The sequence below is a fragment of the Barbus barbus genome (genome assembly GCF_936440315.1).
Source record: "Barbus barbus genome assembly, chromosome: 39".
NCBI lineage: Eukaryota > Metazoa > Chordata > Actinopteri > Cypriniformes > Cyprinidae > Barbus > Barbus barbus.
Genome location: NC_136717.1, coordinates 19,966,871 through 19,992,590, shown reverse-complemented (window position 1 = coordinate 19,992,590; position 25,720 = coordinate 19,966,871). Strand labels below are relative to the sequence as shown.

General features: G+C 36.8%; 2 protein-coding genes across 2 annotated transcripts; both read right to left on the bottom strand.

The window, feature by feature from the left end:
* Positions 1-25: 25 nt before the first annotated feature.
* Positions 26-24,634, bottom strand: LOC306859029 (antigen WC1.1-like; the record flags this gene model as incomplete). Its single annotated transcript, XM_079399838.1, has 21 exons — positions 26-102; positions 1,957-2,019; positions 2,196-2,258; positions 2,386-2,439; positions 2,579-2,653; positions 3,047-3,142; positions 10,301-10,363; positions 10,563-10,625; positions 13,975-14,034; positions 14,408-14,491; positions 14,590-14,793; positions 14,903-15,217; positions 15,377-15,448; positions 15,562-15,864; positions 15,962-16,279; positions 16,356-16,679; positions 16,927-17,241; positions 17,565-17,879; positions 18,058-18,216; positions 24,190-24,354; positions 24,589-24,634. 21 exons carry the CDS (start codon positions 24,632-24,634, stop codon positions 26-28), a joined length of 3,234 nt encoding a protein of 1,077 aa, XP_079255964.1.
* Positions 18,364-20,859, bottom strand: LOC306858492 (antigen WC1.1-like; the record flags this gene model as incomplete). Its single annotated transcript, XM_079399058.1, has 7 exons — positions 18,364-18,372; positions 18,471-18,627; positions 18,737-18,773; positions 19,130-19,444; positions 19,578-19,868; positions 20,048-20,362; positions 20,799-20,859. 7 exons carry the CDS (start codon positions 20,857-20,859, stop codon positions 18,364-18,366), a joined length of 1,185 nt encoding a protein of 394 aa, XP_079255184.1.
* Positions 24,635-25,720: the final 1,086 nt, after the last annotated feature.

The window sequence follows — 25,720 nt, the reverse complement described above, 5'->3', positions numbered from 1 at the left end:
TTAATGCACGACACACACTATTTCATCAGCTCAGAAGTTTCTCCTCTAAAGAGCCTCCTAAAGAGAAGAGCCCTAAAACTTTCCAATCAAGTTCATCATTACCTTATTAGACAGAACAGAGGAAATCATCAAACAACTTCAGTGACAAATCAGAGGAGGCATTTCTCATTTTTACCATATATATCAAAAGAACGTCAGTGCTGAAAAGGACTCCTCCTCCTCCATATAGAGACACACACACACTCCTGCCGTAGGCAAAAATAGTCACACATACAGGAGACATTAAAGATTTCAGAGAGAGGAAGCACTCCTGGATATTTACAGCATCAACACCTGCTGAGATACAGAGACTGATAACTGCTCACTTCAAACATTATAACACATAGGCTACTGTACAAAAATACATTCAAATGTATATTTATTGATATTTTGTCAAATATATATTATGTCAAGTCCATTTAATAAAAATATATTTAAAATTACTGAACGATTATTAAATAATTAATAATTAATTATTTTATTTTAATTAAAAAAAATACAGCCCTGTTAACAATTTTACCAGGGTTTCTTTTCTTTTTATTTTATGGTGATGGTGATGATGATGATGATGATGATGATTATACTTGTTAATACACGAGTCATTAATCACACACCAGATCACAAATCAGTTTTAAACTAATCAAAAAGGTTTAATTTACTGTGGCAGTAACTAAGGCACACAGAAATGAGCAGCCATGGCCATATGCGTCAAACGTAGCAATGCGTTACTCACCCACAAGATGGTAGTAAAACTCATTCATTCTAATGACAGGAAAGACGCTACATATTTCTTCCTGCAATGCGTTAGTCTTCCAACAGATGGCAGTAAAACACTTATTGTAGAAACCAGATGTTAAGCGTCGTGTGCTTGTGTCACTAGTACAGGAGGCGAGAGCAATGTTGAACGCTTACTGGAAGAGAAACTGTCAAGTTATTTCTCATATTCATTTTTTTCTGCTCAAACAGAAAATTGAGGTAAAATGTTTTGAGAAAAAAAAGCAACATACTGTAATGTTTCACAATAAACATAATCGGCTGAGTGATGGGAGAATTTAAGTTCTACTGTTGGTGACAAACCTTTGATTTATCAACGATAAATTAAGAGAACATTTTAACATGTTTAGCTTTATGCATTTGTACAGGACAGGAAAAATACTTCTCATCACTAAAATTAATCCAGAGCTATCAGTAGAATACAAACCAGCATCTCTCCTGTGTGTGTGTGTGTGTGTGTGTGTGTGTGTATTTGTTTGTGTACTTTTCTTTTATAGTCTTAAGGGCCTTTACTGTCCATAACAGAACTATTACTAAAGTTGGCCAGTATCCTGTTTGAGGTTGGTTATAATATTTTCATTCTCTAATAATCATAAATGAATAAGGATTAGGAGAAAATGTTAAATAAGCATCTGATTTATTTGTTTTAATTATATAAAACAGAACAGGGAAATGGCAACAACTTCAAGTGAGGAATAAGGCACGGAATCAATGACATTTGCTAGAAGAAATACATTATTAGCATTACTTTATGTAGTTATTATGTGTGTGTGTCATTGTTTTAATGACCTTTAAAAAGTGTGTTACAGAAAAACAAAAAGAGGATCATAGAAATAGTACTAAAGCAATTTAACCCATCAATAAGAACTCATTGAGAAACCTGAAGTAGCTGTAAGATCATTTAAACTCAACTCTAGCATAACATTGTGATTTCATGAACCGAAGCAGTGGGTGTGGCCTTTAAGTCATAAAGTCCCGCCCTAATTTTGATTCCTCCCCCACATCATCATAGTCTGTTGTTAAAAAACAAAAGCAAATATATAATGTTAAATGTTAAATATATCATGTAACTATATCATGTTAAAGCCATTTAAATCAGCAAATGCTAATCTAATAAAGATTAAAAAGGAGACAAAAACTTACCCAAAAGGTTCCTCTGATCTTCACTGCTATTCTTCACATCATCATACTCCTCCTGATCTCCCTCTGATACACGAGTGAAACAAGACCTCACATTGTAACACAGCTTGTGTGATTGATCACTTTCTCCTCATGACTGTCTGAGACTATTAGATTAAACCTGATAAAGCCATGATGATTCATCGATGGTAGAGATGCATGTTCAATTTATCACAGAAACAATCTGGTTGTGTGTGCCTCACCTGTTACACCTTGAGAGTCTTGTCCATTAATGATGACATCATCATAATTCTCAGGTGTGTCCACTACACACAAATAGACATACAGATAGAACAAACTTTACATTTTCTTGGTTGTGAGAATTACTTTAAACTGACTGTGTTAAATAATGCACTTCAAAAATAATAATAAAAATAAAGGCCCTTTTAATACCAGAGTTCTGTCCGCTAGTGATAACATCATCATAGCTCCCAGGTGTGTCTTCTACTAATTTAACATAACAGATTTAACAGATACCATTACACTCAAAACAAACCTGTATATTTTCTTAATATATTCTTACAGGTAATTTTTAACATATAGACTATAGAACAGGAGATACAGAAACTCCAGTACAGAACTGCACCTGTCTCACGATCTGGATTCAGTCCATCAGTGATGACATCATCATAGTATTCCCCCGTGATTTCATTCACCCTCTCTTTAACATCAAAACAAAATAGTTTTAGAAAAGAAAAATGCTCTTGCCGGCCATTATCATTTTAATTAGGTAATAAATTATGTGACCAGTTTACAAGACAAGAATATACAAGATCTGTGAAAGAATTCAGAGATAGATGCACGCACGCGCACACACACACACACACACACACACACACACACACACACACACACACCTGCAGCTCTGTGGTTTTTTGTTAGGAATTTTGTGGTTTGAAGCAGGTGGTGTAATAGGAGGCCTAATAATAGATGCGCATCAACTGTCTGACAGATTCTCTTATTAATGGTATTATATGAGATTCTGGCTCAACCCTCTAAATTATGTGATTAGCCTGCTGATAATGACAAATCAGACACTATAAAATTTACTCACCTCTCTGAGTGAGGAGACTGTGTCTATTAGTCGGCTTGTGCTGAATCTCCTCATAAACGGCCTCAGTCGTCGTCCTGTGTCTCCTCTTAGAGAGAGCTGTGAGTGTAGACAGATAAACCTGCTGTCAGTTCACAACACATGACTGATCACACACTGAATAAGACACAATATGACAGTCTCTGGATCTCTCCTACCTCTCCTCATCACTCTGTTCTGCTGACTACTCTAAAATATGAGTGGGTCTAACTCATAGTGTAAAATAGTCTAACTGATTGCTTTTAGATGGAAAAACTGCCCATAACTCCTGGTCTAGGATCGGTTTTCTTCGTAATAATAGCATAACGAAATGGATTTGGCAAACAATCCAGTGTATCTTCTGCTTTGGAAAGCGTCAAATTATTTTACAATGCATTTTATATATGCGATAATATATTCAGATTTTTTTTTTTACTTATTTTTCCATGCTTGACAAGCGACCACGTACGACACAGAGATAGCTAACTACACTATATAGATGAAGATAATAATTTCAGAAGCACAGAGTGATGTGATTCTGCAACTGAGCCTGGTCCAAACGCAAGATTTAGCTAAGGAATCGGTTATTAATTATTTGTATTTGCTGCCATGCCAAATGCACCTGCTTGCTTTTCTGTGTAATTTAAGTGTTAGTGAATTATTTCACTATGTTAAATATTTAACAACATTACAAATATTTAACTACATAATTTAACTACATTAAATATTTTGAAAGGAACTGCTTGGCCCTCTAAGGTACAAACACCTGCATGGTGAGCAGGGGCGGACTGGCCATCTGGAAGACCGGGCATTTTCCCGCTGGGCCGACGTACTTTTTGGGCCGGGCCTATACATCTTCTCATACCATATTTGTCTGATCGGCCCATAAAACTCTTAGCAGCCTATAGTTTTTTCTGCCTAAATAGTTTAGGGCGCTGTGGTCTTTGCGGCTGTTTAATGTATTTGTCAAAAAAAGTCGTTTAGGATTTTTTTTCCCCCAGACAGACCGGCCCATGAGACATTTAATCAGCAGCCCATTGGTTATTTTCTTAATTGACATTGGGCTGACCCCCAATCACATCTTTAAACAACTCCCCTTTTGGGCTCTCTCGCTCTCTCTCTCACACACACACACACACACAGTGGTGTATTGTAACAAAGTAATAATACAGTACTTTGTTACAGTAGCCTACTTAAGTATTTTTTGGAAGTATCTGTAGCCTACTTGAGTTTTTATATTTCAGCCAACTTTTACTCCATTACATTTCCTAACTAAAACGTATACATTTACTCTGATACATCGCGGATGATTGATTTTCCACTCAAAGTCGAGTCTGGGGTGTGTGATATACAGTATATCTTCTGCAATAATTACGGTGGCCGAGAGAGCTCAACGCGCTGCAACTTCAGAAAACACATGCAAATAGAAAAAACACCAGCAAATCAAGAAAACATCATCATTTTGACAGCACATGTGCTGCAAATGCTCACAACACATGCAAATTAAGAAACGCTGCAAATGCTCAAAACACATGCAAATTAAGAGACGCTGCAAATCCTCACAACACATGCAAATTAAGAAACGCTGCAAATGCTCACAACACATGCAAATTAAGAAACGCTGCAAATCCTCACAACACATGCAAATTAAGAAACGCTGCAAATGCTCACAACACATGCAAATTAAGAAACGCTGCAAATCCTCACAACACATGCAAATTAAGAAACGTTGCAAATCCTCACAACACATGCAAATGTCCTTTCTTTCATTAGCCTACTAAAAGGGCCTGAATAAATTTTAAAATATTATTCTTACTGACATTTTTATTTTGACCTGGTTTTAACAATTAATGAAGCATTGCGAATTTATTTTCATTAACCTTGAAATTATATTTATTATTTTAATTATATTTAAGTTAGCCATTTTATATAATAACGTTAATCGTGTAATTTATCATTAATAATCTAATAATATCCAAAAGACAATAACAACAACAACAACAAAAAACACTCACCTTTCAGTTTACCAACAACTCAACCAATAGCCACTGCACAATAAGCAAATCCCAGCTGGTCTATCACTTTTTTGGGTCCCCTTGAAACATTTCCATTGTGGTCCATGCAGCGCATTTTTGTGAGGATTTGCAGCGTTTCTTAATTTGCATGTGTTGTGAGCATTTGCAGCGTTTCTTAATTTTCATGTGTTGTGAGGATTTGCAGCGTTTCTTAATTTGCATGTGTTGTGAGCATTTGCAGCGTTTCTTAATTTTTATGTGTTGTGAGGATTTGCAGCGTTTCTTAATTTGCATGTGTTGTGAGCATTTGCAGCGTTTCTTAATTTTCATGTGTTGTGAGCATTTGCAGCGTTTCTTAATTTTCATGTGTTGTGAGGATTTGCAGCGTTTCTTAATTTGCATGTGTTGTGAGGATTTGCAGCGTTTCTTAATTTTCATGTGTTGTGAGGATTTGCAGCGTGAGCATTTGCAGCGTTTCTTAATTTTCATGTGTTGTGAGGATTTGCAGCGTTTCTTAATTTGCATGTGTTGTGAGCATTTGCAGCGTTTCTTAATTTTCATGTGTTGTGAGCATTTGCAGCGTTTCTTAATTTTCATGTGTTGTGAGGATTTGCAGCGTTTCTTAATTTGCATGTGTTGTGAGGATTTGCAGCGCATGTGCTGTCAAAATGATGAAGATGTTTTCTTGATTTGCTGGTGTTTTTTCTATTTGCATGTGTTTTCTGAAGTTGCAGCGCATTGAGCTCTCTCAGCCACCGTAAATAATAGGGTAAGTGTTGTTGTAAATTAATGATGTGTGATCTGACATTATCAAGTAGGCTATATCATCAAATCGCACACAGAGTGCACGCACTTGATTTATTAATGTATTAAAACTCAAAATTCCAGGCATTCTAAATTGTTGATGGAAAAATGCTTCTGTATGTTTTTTATATTTATATAATATAGTTAACTTCTATATCTTTATCGTTAACTTCTATCTATATCTATATAATCTATATCACACAAAGGGTACCGTTTTTCTGCAGATATCAGCATGAACACATTTAATAATCATTTCATACAAGTTCAGTAAAGCAATAAGTGACTTACGTTTTAGACTTATTGCTTGTTTTTGCTCAATTTTGCCAAAGAAAATAGTTCCAAACAAAGATCACAGCACTGTTTTGCGTCTCCGAGCAAGGGACGGTGTACTTATTGAATGAATCTGCTTTTTGAACGAATCGATTGAATAAAGGATTCAGTGATTCACTCATTAACACAGTCAAATGCTCTGTTCCTGAATTAATCAGCCGTTTGAATGAATCGGTTGAATCTCAATGACTCACTCATTAATGGTCACGTTCTGTCACCAAAGTTTTTGCTGTCACCTAGCGGTTTTAATTTAACTTTTCTTTTCATGTTTTCAATTATTTCGTATATCAGTATTCAATGTTTTATTTTAAAAACACAACATTAGGCCTATTTATGCATCTGTAACTGCAGTTTAAATGCATCCATGTCTCCTCTGAGATACATTAAACTGTGTAAATACATCTTAATGCTATTTCAGATGCAGATTCCAGAAATGTTTTCTTATGTTGGAATGAAAGACACCAAGTACTGGATGAAGTTCTTCCTATTCTAAATACAAAATGGAAGAAACAGTTAAAACTGAACACAATCTTGCTACTAAAGCTGTATGAATATTTATATATATATATATATTTGCTTCTTTTCCATTTTGCATTTACTTGTACTTTTACTTTCAATACTTAAGTACGTTTAAATATCAATAAATATCACAAACTTTAAGACTTTTACTCAAGTAATATTCTAAACGAAGACTTCAACTTCTACCAAAGTCATTTTTTGGTAAGATACCTGTACATTTACTTTACTATGGCTTTCAGGTACTTTATACACCACTGCAGTGCACGCACACACACACACACACACACACACAGGATGCCTTCTTATGCTTTTAAATGTTCATCCAAGGAGTTTACACATTTGACTAAGTTTAAACAGTGAAACAGTGATCATCTGATCAACAAGTTATCATGTCTCTTTCCTTTCTCCCTCAAACACACAGGCACATATACAGGATGTCATAACTATATAGGCCTATAGTTTTAGGATTCATCCGTGTGGATTATAGTTTTATTATATTAATAAATTACACTTTTTAGAAGTTTTTAATGTGTCAACTCTCACTGTTTCCTACCTATTATTATATGGCTTTAGTGCTTTTATGGAATAGGAGCTGATCTACATAATCAAGAGCGTGCAAAGATGGGTAGTATTTTGATCGTATGTAGTGGGCCGGTCTGGGCCAAAATGCCAGGGCCAGTCCAGCCCTGAACTGATGCAATGCTTTTCAATAAACTTCCTTTAGTTAGCGTTCGTTAATGCATTAACTAACATTAGCAATACATTTGTTACCGTGTTTATTCATCTTTTTTAACCAGCTCAGGCAAATGTTAACAGATACAACTTTGAATTTTAATAATTTCCTAAATTTTGAAATTAACATTAATATGAGAAATTACTAATGTTAATGCATGCTTTAGAAGTACTGTGTAACGAACCTTGGTGCTGTATTTTTTGTTGGCAATTTGACATGCAGTTTTTATATGCTAGACACTTAGCCCACCCAGTTTTATGTAGGCCCACCCACTTTAACATTTCTGGCTATGCTAATGATAACTTAGTTATCATTAGTCAATCGATTAAAATATTTAATCGTGATTAATTGCATGACTGTCATGAGTTAACTCGCGAATAATCGCACCTTAATCGCACATTTTTATCTGTTCTAAATGTACCTTAAATTAATGCTTTTCAAGTTTTTAATACTCTAATCAACATGGGCATTGACAAATATGGATGCTTTATGCAATATATGTTTATTATTAGTGAAACCATAGTTAACAGAGCATGAAGAGTAGACCTGTTTCATAGGTCATAGATGTTTTTCAAAGAACCTGTTCATGTCTGTTAGACACATGAAAAACAGAACATAGAAATACCAGGTTCCTATTACTTCTCTTTCTTTACATTGAGCAACTTACTTACACAAACCTGTTTACATTATTTGCATGACAGGGTAGCTCACTTCTTCTGAGCATGCAAAATGTACATTTATTATTTATTATTACATTTGTTTGCCTCTATGTGCCCACATACTGTATTTTGATGCAGCTAAATTCTCAATAAAACTGTTTTCATTAATATATTTGACTGTTTCTGTTGTCAGACAACAGAATGAATATGAAATAGTGACTGAAACACGACCCATTAAGATTACATAACCAGCTCTCCCTTCCACAAAAATCCTGATTTATAATCCAGCCATCGTTTGATAAAATCAAATAGGCTATCATAAGATTATGTTACACATAAGATAAAGACAATAGCTGTGCTGTGATTTCGGCTATACTTGCAGGTAAAATTAGAGAAGCAACATATCTGTGTTTAGCATATGCAGAGAGAGAGAGGTGTGCACGCGCTGCGAAAGAGAGTGACGTGACATGTGGCCAAGTATGGTTACCCAAACTCGGAATTTGTGCTCTGCATTTAACCCATCCTAAGTGCACACACACAGCAGTGAACACTCACACCGTGAACACACACCGTGTTTATGCTGCCCATTGCCTGGGGAGCAGTTGGGGTATTGAGGGTGGAAGAGAGCACTGTACATTCACTACCCCACCTACAATTCCTGCCGCAACCTTTGGGTTACAAGTCCGACTCTCTAACCATTAGGTCACGACTGCCCCAAGAGTTTTGAAGTTTTGAGGTTACCTGAGCAGATGACTCCAGCACTCTTCCTATGACACAAACCATTAAAACCCCATGTGACTGATCCACACTTTTTCAGTGTGGACTCAGATCCAGTACACATAGCATCATCTACCCAGACTGTTCCTGATCCAGGTCCAGCTTGAAAAAAACTTGAATCAGGTTGTCCACAGTCCAGTTCTCTACACATCACTGCAGCATCAATCATATCCCAGTCATCTACCAGCACAGCGACTTTGACCAGTTTTGTATATCCAACAAAGTTAAGGAAGTTTATTATAAAATCTACTCTGTTAACTCCAAAAATGCTCTGATATTGATGAGACTTGCTCATTTTGCGGTCTTTTGGAAGAAACAGCTGCCCATTTATGTATGTATTTATTTAGCATAACCAAGAAATTTTGGGGTGATTTAAGTTCTTACATTTTTAACCCTACATATTTGATTCAGTCCTGACTTCAAAGATGCTATTTGTTATTATGAAACCTGAAAACATGTTCTAAATGTTTTATTTTATTTGTATGCAAAATTCTTTATTCACAAGCAAGAAAATGGTAAAAGTTATTTTTCCTCAATTTGTATCTCAACTTTTTCTTAGTTGAATTTAACTCTCTAATTTCATCCATCAGACTTATAAACAAGCAAAAAAACTTTACTGTAAATGTCTTGAGATATAACCATGTTTTTTCCCTGATCATTATATGTTCTGATAACTTACAAGTTTATGTAAAAAAACTGATATGGCGGTAAAAAGGCAAATGTTCCACATTGCAGCTTTAATAAAGAAAAAAAATCTGAACATGTCATCATTCATTATTGTTGTCTAAATAAAATTTTAAATATTTGAAGAAACTCTAAATATCAGAAAAGAGAGAATCATTTTTATTTTTTTGCTAAATGCACTCAAGATAAACACATTTACAATACATAGCAGTGTGCAATAATCTTTTCTTTCAAAAGAATATAACTGTTTTCATAGAGCAAAAAGCATGCTGGTCATTTTGTTCTGCAGGTGCTTTTGACCGGGACACCTTCAGCTTTTTAAACTGATCACATAAATGTGAAAATACAAAAGAACATGTTAAACACCCTGTCATTTTAATTAATTTGTTCTATATTTGTTTTGAATTGATGTCCATGTTTTCTAATGTCTAGTAATTGTAACAGTAAACTTTGGCTAAATGCAATTGTGTTGGTACATTCAACATTAGGTAAATTCAACACTTTTAAGTGCAGAGCAGCTAAAAGCTGTAAGATGATGTGAGGCAGTGGGTGTAGTCACTGACTTAAACAGTCCCCCCCAGTTTTCCTGACTCCTCCCTCAAATATCATAGTCTGCTGTTAGAAAACAAGAAGAAATATTTGCATTGCATTATAATTTTTAGTTATGAAAACTACACAATGTAATCAGTGTGAGGTAAAGCAGGTCACAGTAACCTACCAGACGGGTCTTGAACATCTTCACTGACATTCATCACATCATCATACTCCTCCAGATCTCCCTCTGATATAAACGTGTCAGTCATTAATTACACAAGCAAAATCTCACACTGCACTTCAAAATACACTAATATATTACAATATACAATATAAAAACTAAGTCTGTATAATTTATATAACACTATAATGAACTATAGTAAAAGAAAAGAAAAACACTGTACCAGTCTATTTTAATACAAAAGTAGTAAATAAGAAACTCACACCTGCTTTATTATTGGAGAGCTGTCTTATGACGACAACATCATCATAGCTTTCTGATATGTCACCTGCAACAAAAATAAAAAAAAGTCAAATGTGACAATCAAAAGACACATAATTTAGAAATTATAATAGAAATAAAATACCCATAAAAATAAGCATACATGCATATTCAAATAAAGAAATAATTAAAGAAATAAACCTCTACTATGATGTGTTAGTCCAACGGTGATTATACCATCATAGTTCTCTGGTGTGACTTGTTGCTCTTTAAATGAGTTAAAAGCAAAAACAAGAGAGGGGTCAGAAAAACTTGATTTTACTGTTCACAGGCTCAGTAAGTGAAATCCTATGATCAAGTTACAAATTCATTGACCTGTTGGACCTGTGGTGACATCATTATAGTAAGGTGTGACTCCTACTGCAGTTTCTGGGGGAAAACAATTTAAATAAAAATTAACCTTTAAAATAACAATGGACAGTGTGCTCCATTTACAGATAATTATCCATCTTTTTCCTAGCAAGCCTATAATGTGTTTTAAATTATGGGATGCACTTCCAGTTTGGGGACATTCTATACTAAAAGACTGAAACAAATCATTTTAAATTAAAAAAGTTGTACTAAAAACAATCCTTATCTGTCAGTTTCACTGTTTGAGTTGTAAGTTTTATTTCATGTTCAATTTTCAGACTTTTTTCATGTTCATAACACTTGGTATTTTAATGTGATATGCTATAACAAGAATATCTATGAGAAGAGCACTTTTCAGTCTGCTGTAGTCTTTTCCTCATTATTTTCATTTTTCCTTTGTATTCTGCTGTAACTACATGGGAAGAAAAAAAATTATAAAATAAATAAAAAACACTACTGCACATTTGTGGTCTGACCTCCTGATTTAATTTACAATAGGCCAGGGCTGTCAAACTCAGTTTCTGGAGGGCCGGGGTTCTGCAGAGTTTAGATGCAACCCTAATTAAACACACCTAATCCAGCTAATCAAGTCCTTCAGGCTTAATTGAAAACTATATGGTTTGCATGTTGGAGCAGGGTTGGACCCTGAGTTTGACACCCCTGCAATAGGCTACAGTATATACCATGATTAATTTACTGGAATGCACTAAGAATCTCTTGTTTTTCTCCCCAAATATTCATGTCTCTTTCCAGGTTTTTTTCACATGCTTTAAAATGTAAACATAATCGTCTCTCCTTTTCACTTCTAATCCTATCAGATCACCTGAAATGTATGTATTAGGCTACTACAGTGACATTTAACACGAGCATGATATTCTTGCAGAAATAATCCAGCTTTTTGTGTTTTTCGTGGTATATTGAAAGTAATATGTTAATACCTTTAAATTTATTTTTTAATTATTATTGATGTCAACTCATTGTACCCAGTGTAACTGCCGAGAAGTCAGTTTGTATTTAATTATTTTAAGTGTTTTTTACTTTTTTATTATGAAAAGGCGCATAGTAAGTAGAAGAGAAGGATATAAAGACCCAAGAACAAGGATTACAGGAATAGGAGTGTATATTCCAGAGTCTAAAACTATCTAAATGATTAACCAACATGTATTTTTTTTTGTATTCAGCACAAACTGTGCTACAATAATATGACCAAGATGGATGTACATGTTTGCATCTAAATTGTCAATATATATACTGTTGAATGGCTATTATAATAGGATTAACATGGGTAGAGGAGGTAAAACCAGACAGAGTAGTGATATGCTCTGACTCCGCTTCTGTTTTAATATCATTATTTACTCATCATTCTTCTAGAGAAGGTCTGATGTGTGAAATATTTTCATTATTATGGCAAATACAAAGGAAAGGAGTGGTAGTTGGATTCTGCTGGGTGCAGGCGCATGTAGGAGTCGCTGGTAATGAATCTGCTGATGAATTAGCAAGAAATGCTTTAAAAAGGGAAGACATAGATTTTAATGTTCCTAAAGGTAAAGTTAAATCTATTATTAAGGAAAATATTATTAAAGAGTGACAGGAAAAATGGAATACAGATAATAAGGGGTGCATTTATGTAATATAAAAAAAATGGTAGATACTAAGAAAAGTATAAGTGGTAGAAATGGAAAAGAAGAGGCCATAATTACTAGGATGAGGAAGGTAAATAAGGGAAGGTAAATAAGGATTTGGCATATTTGTTAGCTTGTGATTTTAATAGAGATAGAGTAGGATACACAATACTAATAGAATACATATATACTACTAGATTAAGTTAAAGGATTTAACATAGAATAAGGATATAGAATAAACTCTGGTCTATTCCAGATTTTAGGGTCCAATCTGGAGGAGCTGAACACGCAGCGCCAGGTGGGACTTTGGGAGATGGAATGGGATGGAGCATCAAATAATTATATAGCCTATAATATATGGATGGATGTGAGAAAGAGGCAAGAGCAAAAACAAGGAAAAACTGATTATAAATAAATCATGACTTCATAGCAAAGGTAGGTGGCGATATGCACAAAGAATGCAACGCGCCAAAAAAACGGAAGTAGAAGAGAAAAAAAGGTTAATTTAAGATGGCGAGTCAAAGATAGCGAGCTAAAATTAAGACGAATTAAAATGTGTTTAACGTTTATTCTACTCATCGTGAGTTAAAGGGAACATCAGAAGCGAGTTTAAAGCTCTTCCTTTAGTAACAAGCAGCCAGTGAAGTAAGTTTCACTTGTATTACATGTGGTTGTTGTAACTGATGTTACTGTGTGAAAGGGAAATATCTGTATAAATATTGTACTTAAGTTATTAGGTGACCTTAACTTTGTTTGGAATGCTTGTAAAGACAACTTATGTATGTATTTTATTTTTATATTCTTTGTTTTTATTCTACATTTGTGTATTTAGTTCTCACGGCATCTCAAGTCGGTTGGTTATGAACCAATCAATAAATCGCCAGTAATCAAAGAATTCTTGTGCTCTTAAAGTTACTGGGGGAAGCTACTCGCAGTTTTTGCTAATGCTAAGGTTTCACTGATTGTTTACAGTCATGGTAAGTTATTTGTGCAAAGCTTCATGGGGTGTAGAAAAAAGGTGGATACTGCAATTCCAGGCATGTCTTAACTGCATTACCAAAGACTTTAGATAAACCAAGATGGTGCACTCCTATTACTTATGGATGGGAGAAAGAGACTTGCCTCATAGTCTACTATGCTATTAATGGCTCAAGCCTCCGTTACAGCTCTAAAATTATGTTTTGGAATTAGCAACAGAAGCGTGGGATAAGAAGCGTAAGAAATAAGTCCTACACACAAGAGCGTTTTAAGGACAAAAACCTGACGAATGTCTTGAAAAACATCATCTGAACAATGTCTTGTGTCAGTTTAATTATTAGAAAATAATGCAGACCTGAGGTGAATGTTTTCAATTATTTTCACATTTCTGTATGCTCTTCTAACCTGAAAGAAACTCATCAGCATCTTCGTACCCAGAGTGCTGTTCTTCAGAAAAGACACTTCCTGTTATGGGGAAGCAGAACCACAGAAATATGTTTACAATCACAAACCTCTGGAACATATAACACTATATTATTTCAAAAAGTCACATCCTTACAAAAATGAACCATGGTTATTGTAGTTAAACCATGGTAACCACAAATTAATCATGGATTTGCTATACCAACCACAGTTCAACTATGATATTTGTAGTAAAACTGATACAAATGGCAATCAATCTGGCAAAAAACGCTTTTAAAAAAAACTTTTACTATTATAAAATTATGGTTAACTGGTAAGGGCACAAATGAATCAATGTGATTTACTCCACTCACCACTCTGAATAAAGTGAAACCCTGTTGATCTCAACACATCAGAAACTATGTCAGTTGCTCACCCCTCTGAGTGAAGTGATTGTGTCTGTGCTGAATCTCCTCATAAACGGCCTCAGTCGTCGTCCTGTGTCTCCTCTTAGAGAGAGCTGTGAGTGTAGACAGACAAACCTGCTGTCAGTTCACAACACATGACTGATCACACACTGAATAAGACACAATATGACAGTCTCTGGATCTCTCCTACCTCTCCTCATCACTCTGTTCTGCTGAATCAGTATAAGCAGTGGCACTAAGAGCAGTAGGAGCACAACTCCCAGGAGAATCAGAAGCACTGGAGAGAGATACGCTGCTGGAGAAGTTTGTGGAGAGACTGATGTTGAGCGCACTGGAGGAGAAACTGGAGGAGAAGCTGATGTTGTTGTAGCAGGAGTAGTGGACACTGACAAATCTGGCAAATCTGTGAAAACACATTTAAAATCATGATAGTCTTGAATTCAAAAATATTATTAGCTCTAAAATTATCAAATGATTATTATTCCTCAGTGTTTTTCTATGACCTGCACAGGTGAGTCCAGCGTGCTCTTTGTGGGAGCAGTCAGTGTGGTTTTTCAGGGAGAGAGGACAGTCCCACAGGTGAATCTCATTCCCTCTGCACTCGACTCTGTTCAGCCACACAACACCTTCACCAGCACCAAAGACTGAATTCCCATCAGCCCTCAGTGCTGCTCCACAACCCAGCTGCCTGCAGACCACCTGAGCATCGCTGATGTCCCACTGATCATCACAGACTGAGCCCCACACAGCGTTATGATACACCTCCAGCCTCCCAGAGCACCGGCCCTTACCTCCACTCAGTCTGAGAGCTAGATGCTCTAAAATATACACATCAATGACAAGGAGACAACAGAGTGCTGTCAGAATAGTGGCACCTATGAATGTGTATTTGGATTAAATCCTCTTAGTGCCCTCAGAACAAAAGTACATACATACATTACATACGGCTATTATGATTCTCCATCAGATAAACCAACCTGAACACTGTCTCTGGTAGGGAACTGTGGAGCATGTCAAATAGCTTCGTGGGGACTCATGACTCTCATTTTCTGGACAAGATAATTGAATATCTTACTACAGTAAATATGCAATTTCTTTATATACTTATGAATGTTAAAGGACCACTACTGTTTTTTAATGACAGAAAATGTATAAGTCTTACCTGAGCAGGTGATTTTGGCCACTTTATCCCTATCACAGTCATTCTGTCCCAAGGGTGAAGATGGACACTGCCATAGACTTGAATCATGTGGTCGACATGTAACTTTATCCAGCCAGTTACGCGCTGATTCCACTCTTCGTGTAGATTCAGACAAAACACCAGATTTTCCACAGTTCAGCTCTTGACAGATCAGACTCGCTGTGTCACTGTCCATCTGGTTCCAGCACACATTTCCCCAGGATCCATTGTAGAAAACCTCCACATTCCCTTCACAGCCCTCAGTTAACCTGATCTCTTTGAACTCTAGATGGCCATGAAAAAAAAGCATATTTTAAAATCCCATATTGTTGGTTTTCGTTGTATTCATTTGAAGTTTAATTTTATTATATAGTATGTTTACCTGAGCACACGACTCCTACATCCTCCTTGTGATTACAGTCATGTTTTCCCCAGCCTGGAGAAGAGCAGCTCCACAGGGACGTCTCATTCCCCTCACACTCCACCTCATCCAGCCATATGGGTCCAGAACCAGGACCAAACCAGGCTGGTACCTGCTGGTTACTGAGGGCCACTCCACACTGCAGCTGTCTGCACACCACATGGGCATCTTTAATATCCCAGGAGTCATCACACACTGTCCCCCATGAACCGCTGTGAAAAACCTCCAGCCTCCCTGCACAGTCTCCCCCAGAACCCACCAGTCTGATGGACCCGCGACCTGATATTCAGAGAAAGAAAAACACATTATTGACAATAAACAACTGAAGAATATGCCCAGATGTTGTTCTTCTCACCAAGGCAGGTGATTGACAGCTGTTGTGTGGAGCTGCAGTTGAGAGTTTGTGGAGAGCTGCAGTTCCCCAGATGAGCTTCACTCCCAGAGCACTGGAAGCCCGTCACACACTCATGACTGTGTTCAGGACTGGATGAAGAGGAGCCATAGAAGTTGAGCACAGAGCCACAGCCCAGCTGTCTGCAGACCACAGAGGATTCAGTGAGACTCCAGGAGTTCAGCAGAACTCTCCTCCAGACCTGATGGATGAAAACTTCCAGCTCCCCCTCACACTGTCTCTCTCCAGACAACCGCACCCGACCATCATGAAGAGACAGAGAGGAATCTGAGTGAAAGATGTGGTTTTATTAAACTGATAGAAAAAAAGATTTGTAGTTAGAGCATACTGAAAATGTTTATGCCTAATATATAGAGGTTAGATAAAATAACGTGAACACCCATTTTTACTGGGGGCTAATATATTTTGTTGAGGTTACAGTGAAAAACAACAAAAACAAACATTGCTATTATTATTTTATTTAACATTTAGCATTACATTAACATTCATGACTCTCTTGATTGAATATGTTTACCAGAGCAGATGACTCCAACATCTCGTCTATGAGAACATTCAGCTCGACTCCATGAAGAGATGGAACATTCTGAGAGTTTTGTTTCATTCCCGTCACAATCAAACACATCAGCCCAGATTTCACCACTTCCCTCTCCAAACCAGTCTGATCCCACAACAGACACAGCAATCCCACAATTCAGCTGTCTACAGAGGACACTGGCAGCTCTCATATCCCAGCATGCATCACACACTGTGCCCCACTCTTTGATGAACTGAAGCTCCACTCTTCCAGAACAAGAGTCTGAACCGTTTAGCAGTTTGAACCCAGTATAACCTGAATAAAGAACTGCCTGATTATTTAAAGTGCAAAACTAGAGGCAAGTGAATGGAGCAGTAAAACTTGCTGTCCATAAATATGTGAGTATTATGTAACACTGTGTTTTGTATACAGCATTCTCCACTAATATTGGTACTACTATTTCTGAGCAAAGTTGGCTGTATTTATTTATTTATGCAGTTTATCTAGTTTGTCATTCATTTAAAATAAATGCAATTTTTTTTTTATATATATTTTGTTTGGTCATATTTGCAAAGGAACCCAATATGTGTGGAAAGCACTGTATACAGTTAAAAAGATGCCAAATATTTATACTCAACCAAAACATATCACTCCCACATCCTTGTTATGGGAACAGTTGTTCTTCCTTGAGGATAGATGTGGACAGAAGTATATTTGAGACTCATTTCCTCTGCACTGAATCTCTTGTGTCCACATCTGAGTGTCTCCTTTGCCAAAAGCAGCTGCTCCCAGCACCTGTACAGGAGCCCCACAGCCCAGCTCTCTACACACAACCTCTGCATCCTGCTGGTCAAAGGCAGCGTCACACACTGTGTGCCACGTGTTCCCATGAATCATCTCTAATCTGCCAGAGCACAGGTGAGGTCCATCAATAAGTCTGGAATGTTTATGATCTGTTTTATGAATAAACAGCAAAAAATGCAATTTTATGTGTTTGTTTAAAACTCATAACAATTATTTGCCTAAAATACAATGATTGTTTTTGCCCTTAATCATTTACTGCAAAGTGTTATATGACATCAAATTAGTCAAAAATAAAATATTAGTTTGTTGTAGATCAGGCTCTTTCACCTGAGCAGATGACCCCAGCATCATTGTAGGGACCACAGTGTGAATTAGACCATCCTAGTGATCTACAGTTCTTCAGTGTGAACTCTGATCCAGTGCACCTGACAGAATTCATCCAGACTGGACCTGATCCTGGTCCAAAATAAGCACCACCCAGAGCATCTACGGGTTCTCCACAGTCCAGCTCTCTACACACCACTGCAGCATCAGCCATATCCCAATAAAAATCACATACTCTTCCCCATTGACCTCTATGAAGAACTTGCACTGTACCAGAACAGAGACTGCGACCACCAACCAACCTCACATTTACACTGTCTGAATATTGAACAGAGACAATGAGAGATGAACAGACAGTGATGAAGAAAGAGAAAGAAAATGAGATAAAAGAATCTGAAGAGAAAATTAGTACCAACCTGCACATACAAGTCCAGCACTGTATTCATGTGGACAGTTGTGCTTGTGTGACGATTGTGTTGGACACATATGAATCTGAGATTCATTTCCTCTGCACTGAATCTCTTGTGTCCACATCTGAGCGTCTCCTTTGCCAAAAGCAGCTGCTCCCAGCACCTGTACAGGAGCCCCACAGTCCAGCTCTCTACACACAACCTCTGCATCCTGCTGGTCAAAGGCAGCATCACACACTGACATCCACGTCTGATCATGAAGTATCTCTAACCTCCCAGAGCAGCGAGACCCATCAAATAGTCTGACATCTGAACAAGTAAGAGGAAAATAGGTTATAAAAAATACTTATGTAACAAAGAGAAGTGATTTCTCATGAAATTTATGGGCATTTTATTTAACAACATATTATTATTATATTACATAATATATTATTTAAATCATGTCATGACTTTTGTGCACTTCACTTCTGCTTCTTGTGTACTAATCTAGCTCATACTTGAAACTTGGCATTGTGTACTGCAAATATTGTTGGCTCTTGTGAGAATTTGGTTGTGATAATCCTCACTTGTAAGATGTAGATAAATGCATTTTTTATACGAATTCATAAAAATTTGATTAATCAGTGTTGTACAGTAATAATAAATGGAGGTTTGGGACAGTTTACCTGAGCAGATGATTCCAGCATCAACGGAATGATCTCTGTCATTTTTACCCCAACCTTTTGATCCACAGTTCTTCAGTGTAGACTCGGATCCAATACACCTGATATAGTTCATCCAGATTGATCCTGATCCTGGTCCAAACTGAGCATCATTTAAAGCATCTATAGGTTCTCCACAGTCCAGCTCTCTACACACCACTGCAGCATCAGCCATATCCCAACCAAGATCATACACTCTTCCCCACTGACCTCTATGAAGAACCTCCACTCTACCAGCACAGCGATTATTACCATCCACCAACCTCACATTCACACGTGCTGTATATTGAAAACAGAGACCAAGACATATTGAGAAAAAGAGCCAAAGAAAGAGTGAGAAGAAAATTAACATGTTTCTATAATTCTAAATCCAGAGATTTCAATCTGAAAGAAAATTAGCTCAAACCTTCACACACTAGCTCAACACTGAATTTATGTGAGCAGTTGTTTTCATGTGATGTTGGACAGAAGTGAATCTGAGACTCATTTCCTCTGCACTGAATCTCTTGTGTCCACATCTGAGCGTCTCCTTTCCCAAAAGCAGCTGCTCCCAGCACCTGTACAGGAGCCCCACAGTCCAGCTCTCTACACACAACCTCTGCATCCTGTTGGTCAAAGGCAGCGTCACACACAGACATCCACGTCTGATCATGAAGTATCTCTAACCTCCCAGAGCAGCGAGAACCTCCAACCAGCCTGGTGCCTTAACGAGGAAAAAATACAAACATAACACTGATACTTATCTTGTAATTTAAAAAATATTTTGTAAAAACAGAATAAATGAATGAATGAACAAATGTACGAACAAATGAATGAACGAATGAATTAATAAATGCAGGTGACTCATCATGAATGAAATTTCAGAGGTTTGGAACAGCTCACCTGAGCAAATGACTCCAGCATCTCCAGTATGATCACAGTTTTTTTCACTCCAACCTGCTGACTCACAGTTCTTCAGTGTAGACTCTGATCCAGTACACATGACATAACTCACCCACACTGGTCCTGATCCTGGTCCAAAATGAGCATCACCCAGAGCATCTACAGGTTCTCCACAGTCCAGCTCTCTACACACCACTGCAGCATCAGCCATATGCCAGAAATCACCACACACTGTTCCCCACTGACCTCTATAAAGAACCTCCACTCTACCAGCACAGCGACTGTGACCACCAACCAGCCTCACATTTACATGGTCTGTATATTGAACAAAGAGAATAAAAGATTAAGAGGCACCGAGAAAGAAAGAAAGAAAGAAAGAAAGAAAGAAAGAAAGAAAGAAAGAAAGAAAGGAGGAGATAAAGTATTCACACACCGAGGGTCAAAAAAACAAAAAACTTGATTTGAATCTGAAAATTTGCCCCAACCTGCACACACAAGTCTAGCATTGTTGCCATTTGAACAGTTGTTTTGATGTGATGGTGATGTTGGACAGAGGTGAATCTGAGACTCATTTCCTCTGCACTGAATCTCTTGTGTCCACATCTGAGTGTCTCCTTTGTCAAAAGCAGCTGCTCCCAGCACCTGTACAGGAGCCCCACAGTCCAGCTCTCTACACACAACCTCTGCATCCTGCTGGTCAAAGGCAGCGTCACACACTGACATCCACGACTGATCATGAAGTATCTCTAACCTCCCAGAGCAGCGAGAACCTCCAACCAGCCTGACTTCTGGAAGAACACAAAGGGGGACATTTATCAAACATGTTAACAAAATCTATATGGTCAATTTCCTATATTTATAATACTGTTTATGTAGACTTATGTAGACATATGCAGCTACAGGGCCGGCATAGTAATTGCTTGGGGCCCCACGTTTTGAGAGGTAAATAGTTAGATATTTTCATCTTATTATCCCCATAAAATCAAAATGGAAGTTTTGTGACTTTTAGTATGTTAGCCTCAAGGTTATTATATAGTTTGTTAGTAATACACAAGAAATGGGCTCTTTGTAAACCAAATTTCTTACATTTTATAAATGAAAATAAAATATATGTAAACATTTTTTGTGGATTTAAGAAGTAGATGATGATGATGATGTAATGATATTCAGTCCAATTAGTTTGAAGTATGCCAAAAATATGCTAAAGCTGCAAATTTAACTGTTCTAGCTTCATTAAACTATTGCATTTTTTGTTTCTTTTTGGATTATTTTTGCATTATCAGAGATTTAACAATAGTCAATCATAGGAATTATTATACAGAAATATAGCTAATTAAATAACTGATTAACTACATTTTTCACTTGTGCAGTTGCTGCCATTTTGAGTGTTGCATTAGCCAGTTATATTGTTGAGAATCCTTTGCAAGCAATGACTGCCTTAAGTCTGTAACTCAGGGACATCACCAGAGACTGGGTTTCTTCCTTTGTGATGCTTTGCCAGGCCTTTACTGCAGCTGACTTCAGCTGTTGTTTGTTTGTGGGGTTTTCTGCCTTTAGGTTTGTCTTCAGCAAGTAAAATGCATGATCAGTTGGGTTGAAATCAGGAGATTGACTTGGCCGTTGCAGAATATTCCACTTTTTTACCTTCAAAAACTCCTGGGTTGCTTTTGCTGTATGTTTTGGGTCACCATCCATTTGTCCTATGAAGCGCCACCCAACTTTCCTCCATTTGGCTGAATCTGGGCAGACAGTTAGGAAGCCCGTTTCCGCCAATGAATAAAAAATAAAACAAGGTAATTGCGACTTTTTATCTCACAATTCTGACTTTCTCGCACCATAGCAAACCACTCTCCGTGTAAGGCTTTGCAGTGCTTTGTTCAATTTGCTATAGATGAACTATATATTGACTAGATGATGTTGCGTCCGAATATGATTTTTGAACAAACATAAAAATGACTCTTTATTCTTTATTTCTGTGTTTTGCGCTCGTGTTGGACAGTATACCATTAGCCTACCGCCGGGCTTTCAGACACAACATCCTTCATTTCTTTATAGTTCTGAGTTTGAGGCAGCTTCTATCGCGTTATTTTAATAACAGCTGTCAAGTAAAGAGTGTATTATTGTAACACTATTATTGATAGCTCATCAGCAGCTTTATTTCCAGAAATCCCTTTATGTGCTGGTACAGCAGAATCCGACTGTCCTTCAAGAGCATAATACTTCATTCATACTTCATTTATACTGCAAAGTTTAGCATCAACCCAAATACATTCAGCTATAAATCTGAATAAAAAAACAAACAAAAAAAACAACAGTGTTTTTGAGCAGGGTTGGAACTAAATTCAGCAGGGCTGTGGTCCTCAAGCAACTGAATTTTGCACCCCTGAATTTATAATTTAACATTTAACATTTATCTGGAATATAGGCTTCCTGTGTTTAGACATTTTCATAAACGTTTTCCTGAATATGCTTCTTAGATTTTACACTACCTAGTTTACAGCCAGAACTGCAACCAGAACGAGACCAACTTACATTATTATTGTCTATAGCAATGATAATTTAATCACAGAAGCACGTATATTATATAGGCTAGCCTATATGAAGAGTTCAGATGCAAAAGCCTCTAGCCTACCATCTGAAATTTTCTTCTAAAATGAGCATTTTTCTCAGGTACAAGTTCTTTTCATTGTTATTAAAGTGAAATAACTGAACATAAACGAAAAATGCTAATTTAATTTCAGATGGCATTTTTTTGCATCTGAACTCTTCATATATAATTGACCAAATAATAATAATAATAATAAACTTATTTAAAAACAATGAATCCTTAATTTATTTATAATTTTCATCGGGGATGTCTTGCTTGGTCGATATCTTACAACATTAAATACAGGAGATAAGATAATTTAGCAAGAGCATAGAGGTGAAAGCGGCGTGCGAGAGTGAAGGAAATCCACCTGTGCATTCATATCCACTCTCGTGTTACAATAATACGCTCTTTACTTGACAGCTGTTATTAAAATAACGCGATAGAAGCTGCCTCAAACTCAGAACTATAAAGAAATGAAGGATGTTGTGTCTGAAAGCCCGGCGGTAGGCTAATGGTATTGTCCAACACGAGCGCAAAACACAGAAATAAAGAATAATGAGTCATTTTTATGTTTGTTCAAAAATCATATTCGGACACAACATTCATCTAGTTCAATATATAGTTCATCTATAGCAAATTGAACAAAGCACTGCAAAGTCTTACACGGAGAGTGGTTTGCTATGGTGCGAGAAAGTCGTGAGATATAAACTCGCAATTGCGAGAAAAAAAAGTCAGAATTGCGAGAAAAAAAAAGTCAGAATTGCGAGATAAAAAGTCAGAATTCTGAGAAAAAAAAGTCAGAATTGCGAGTTTATATCTCCGAATTGCGAGAAAAAAAAGTCAGAATTGTGAGATAAAAAGTCGCAATTACCTTGTTTTATTTTTTATTCATTGGCGGAAAACGGGCTTCCATAGGTTCATCTTAATTTCAGCCATCCAAAGAATGCTTTTCCAGAAGTGGTCTGGATTTTTTTTAGATGTTTTTTGGCAAAATCCAATCTGGCCTTGTTTGCACCTTGTGGTGAACCCATATGTATTTGCTCTGGTGATATTTTATTATATTTATTATATATTATATTTTATTCCTTCCTTTACTATATTATTATATTATATTATTTTCCTTCTTTATTTCTACATCAATTAAGCAGGTAAAAGGTCTGGAGTTGGTCTAAATCTGCCATTTGCATTTGGAAACGGACTACTGAAATAAAAACCAGTGAACCCTTAACAACTGACATTCATTATTTCCAGCATAATTAATTAATTAATTAAAGTAAAGTTACATGTGCTAACACTGCATAAAAATATTTCTGTAAAGATTGATTAATTATTCCATGCAAATTAGCTATAAACCTCAACATCCAGACATGTGTCTGAAAAAAGGTCTTAGGGAGCAGTTTACTTGAGCAGATGACTCCAGCACCCTCATTATAGTCACAGGTGTTTTTACCCCACCCTGATGACCCACAGTTCTTCAGTGTGGACTCTGATCCAGTGCATGCAACATATTTCATCCAGACTCGTTCTGATCCTGATCCAAAATGAGCATCACCCAGAGCATCTACAGGTTCTCCACAGTCCAGCTCTCTACACACCACTGCAGCATCAGCCAAATCCCAGTAATCGCCACATACTGTTCCCCACTGACCTCTATGAAGAACCTCCACTCTACCAGCACAGCGACTGTGACCACCAACCAACCTCACATTCACACTGTCTAATTGCAAAACAGATAAATAAGAGACGGAGAGAAAGATACAATTAACATGACTGGAAAACTGATGATATAGGGGGGGAAACAGGAAGAAACATAATACCATAAAGCTCTAATAAATATATTAATAAACGCATAACATTTGGAAGTTTGACAGAATTAAGCTGAGGCTTCATATAAGTAACTGCAGAAAAATGTTTGAACAGATTATTTTCCTCCACGACTAAAAGTACCTACCAGCAGTGATGAGTTTAATCAGAAACATAAGCATTAGACTCCTCATCGTTCTCAGCTGAGAACACAGTTTCGAGTTTCTCCTATTCTCTCTCTCTCAAAAAACACAGAAGAAACTGGGTTTTGTCAACACCCTAAAAAAAGTGAGGGAGAGAGAGACCTGCACCTGCCAATGACACTCTTTATTACCTTATTAGAGACAACAGAGGAAAACATCAAACAACTTCAGTGACAAATCAGAGGAGGCATGTATGATTTTCTCCAAATATATCAATAGAACATCAGCACTGAAAAGGGCTCCTCCTCCTTCAGTATACAGAGACTCTTCAGTGAGAATGCGCACACACACACACACACACACACCTGTCAGAAACAAAATATAGTAACACATCATGCAGGAGACTTGAAAGATTTCAGAGAGAGGAAGCACTCCAGGATATTTACAGCATCAACACCTGCTGAGATGCAGAGACTGATAAATGCTTCCTTTAAATTTAAAACAAGGAATGAAGCAAACGTGATCATTCAAACTTTATAAAATTAAAATTTGGGCAAACAGCTTCCAGCGATTTTAAATGTATTTATTACAGAAATACAAGTATTTTGGCCAGTTGCCCCTCAGAATGTCTTGACTTTCTTGGGTCTATCCAACGGCAATCCACACATCATAATTTAATTTAATTTTAACGATAATATTTAATTGATAAATTATTTTAATTGTCCAACATTTTGCTCACCACAAGAAAAATCTCACAAATCAGTTTTAAACTGTTTAAAATAAAAAAAATAATAAAAAAAACCTACTATAGCACAGTAAGGGCTTGTGCGTTGATGTAGTAATCCCTTACTCAAGCATTAGATGGCAGCAAAAATATCATGGGCAGCCAATGAGCATTTATTACTGCAGTGTGCAGTACTCAAGATGTTAGAAGGTCATGACCCCTACTTATTTATGACTCCTCCCCCACATCATCATAATCTGATGTGTCAAGCTGTGTTCCACATTACAATGTGAGGTTTTATTTCACATGTGTATCAGAGGGAGATCAGGAGGAGTATGATGATGTGAAGAACAACAATGAAGATGAGATAAACCTGTTAATTATATTTGTCTCATCTTTGGTATCTTATAAAC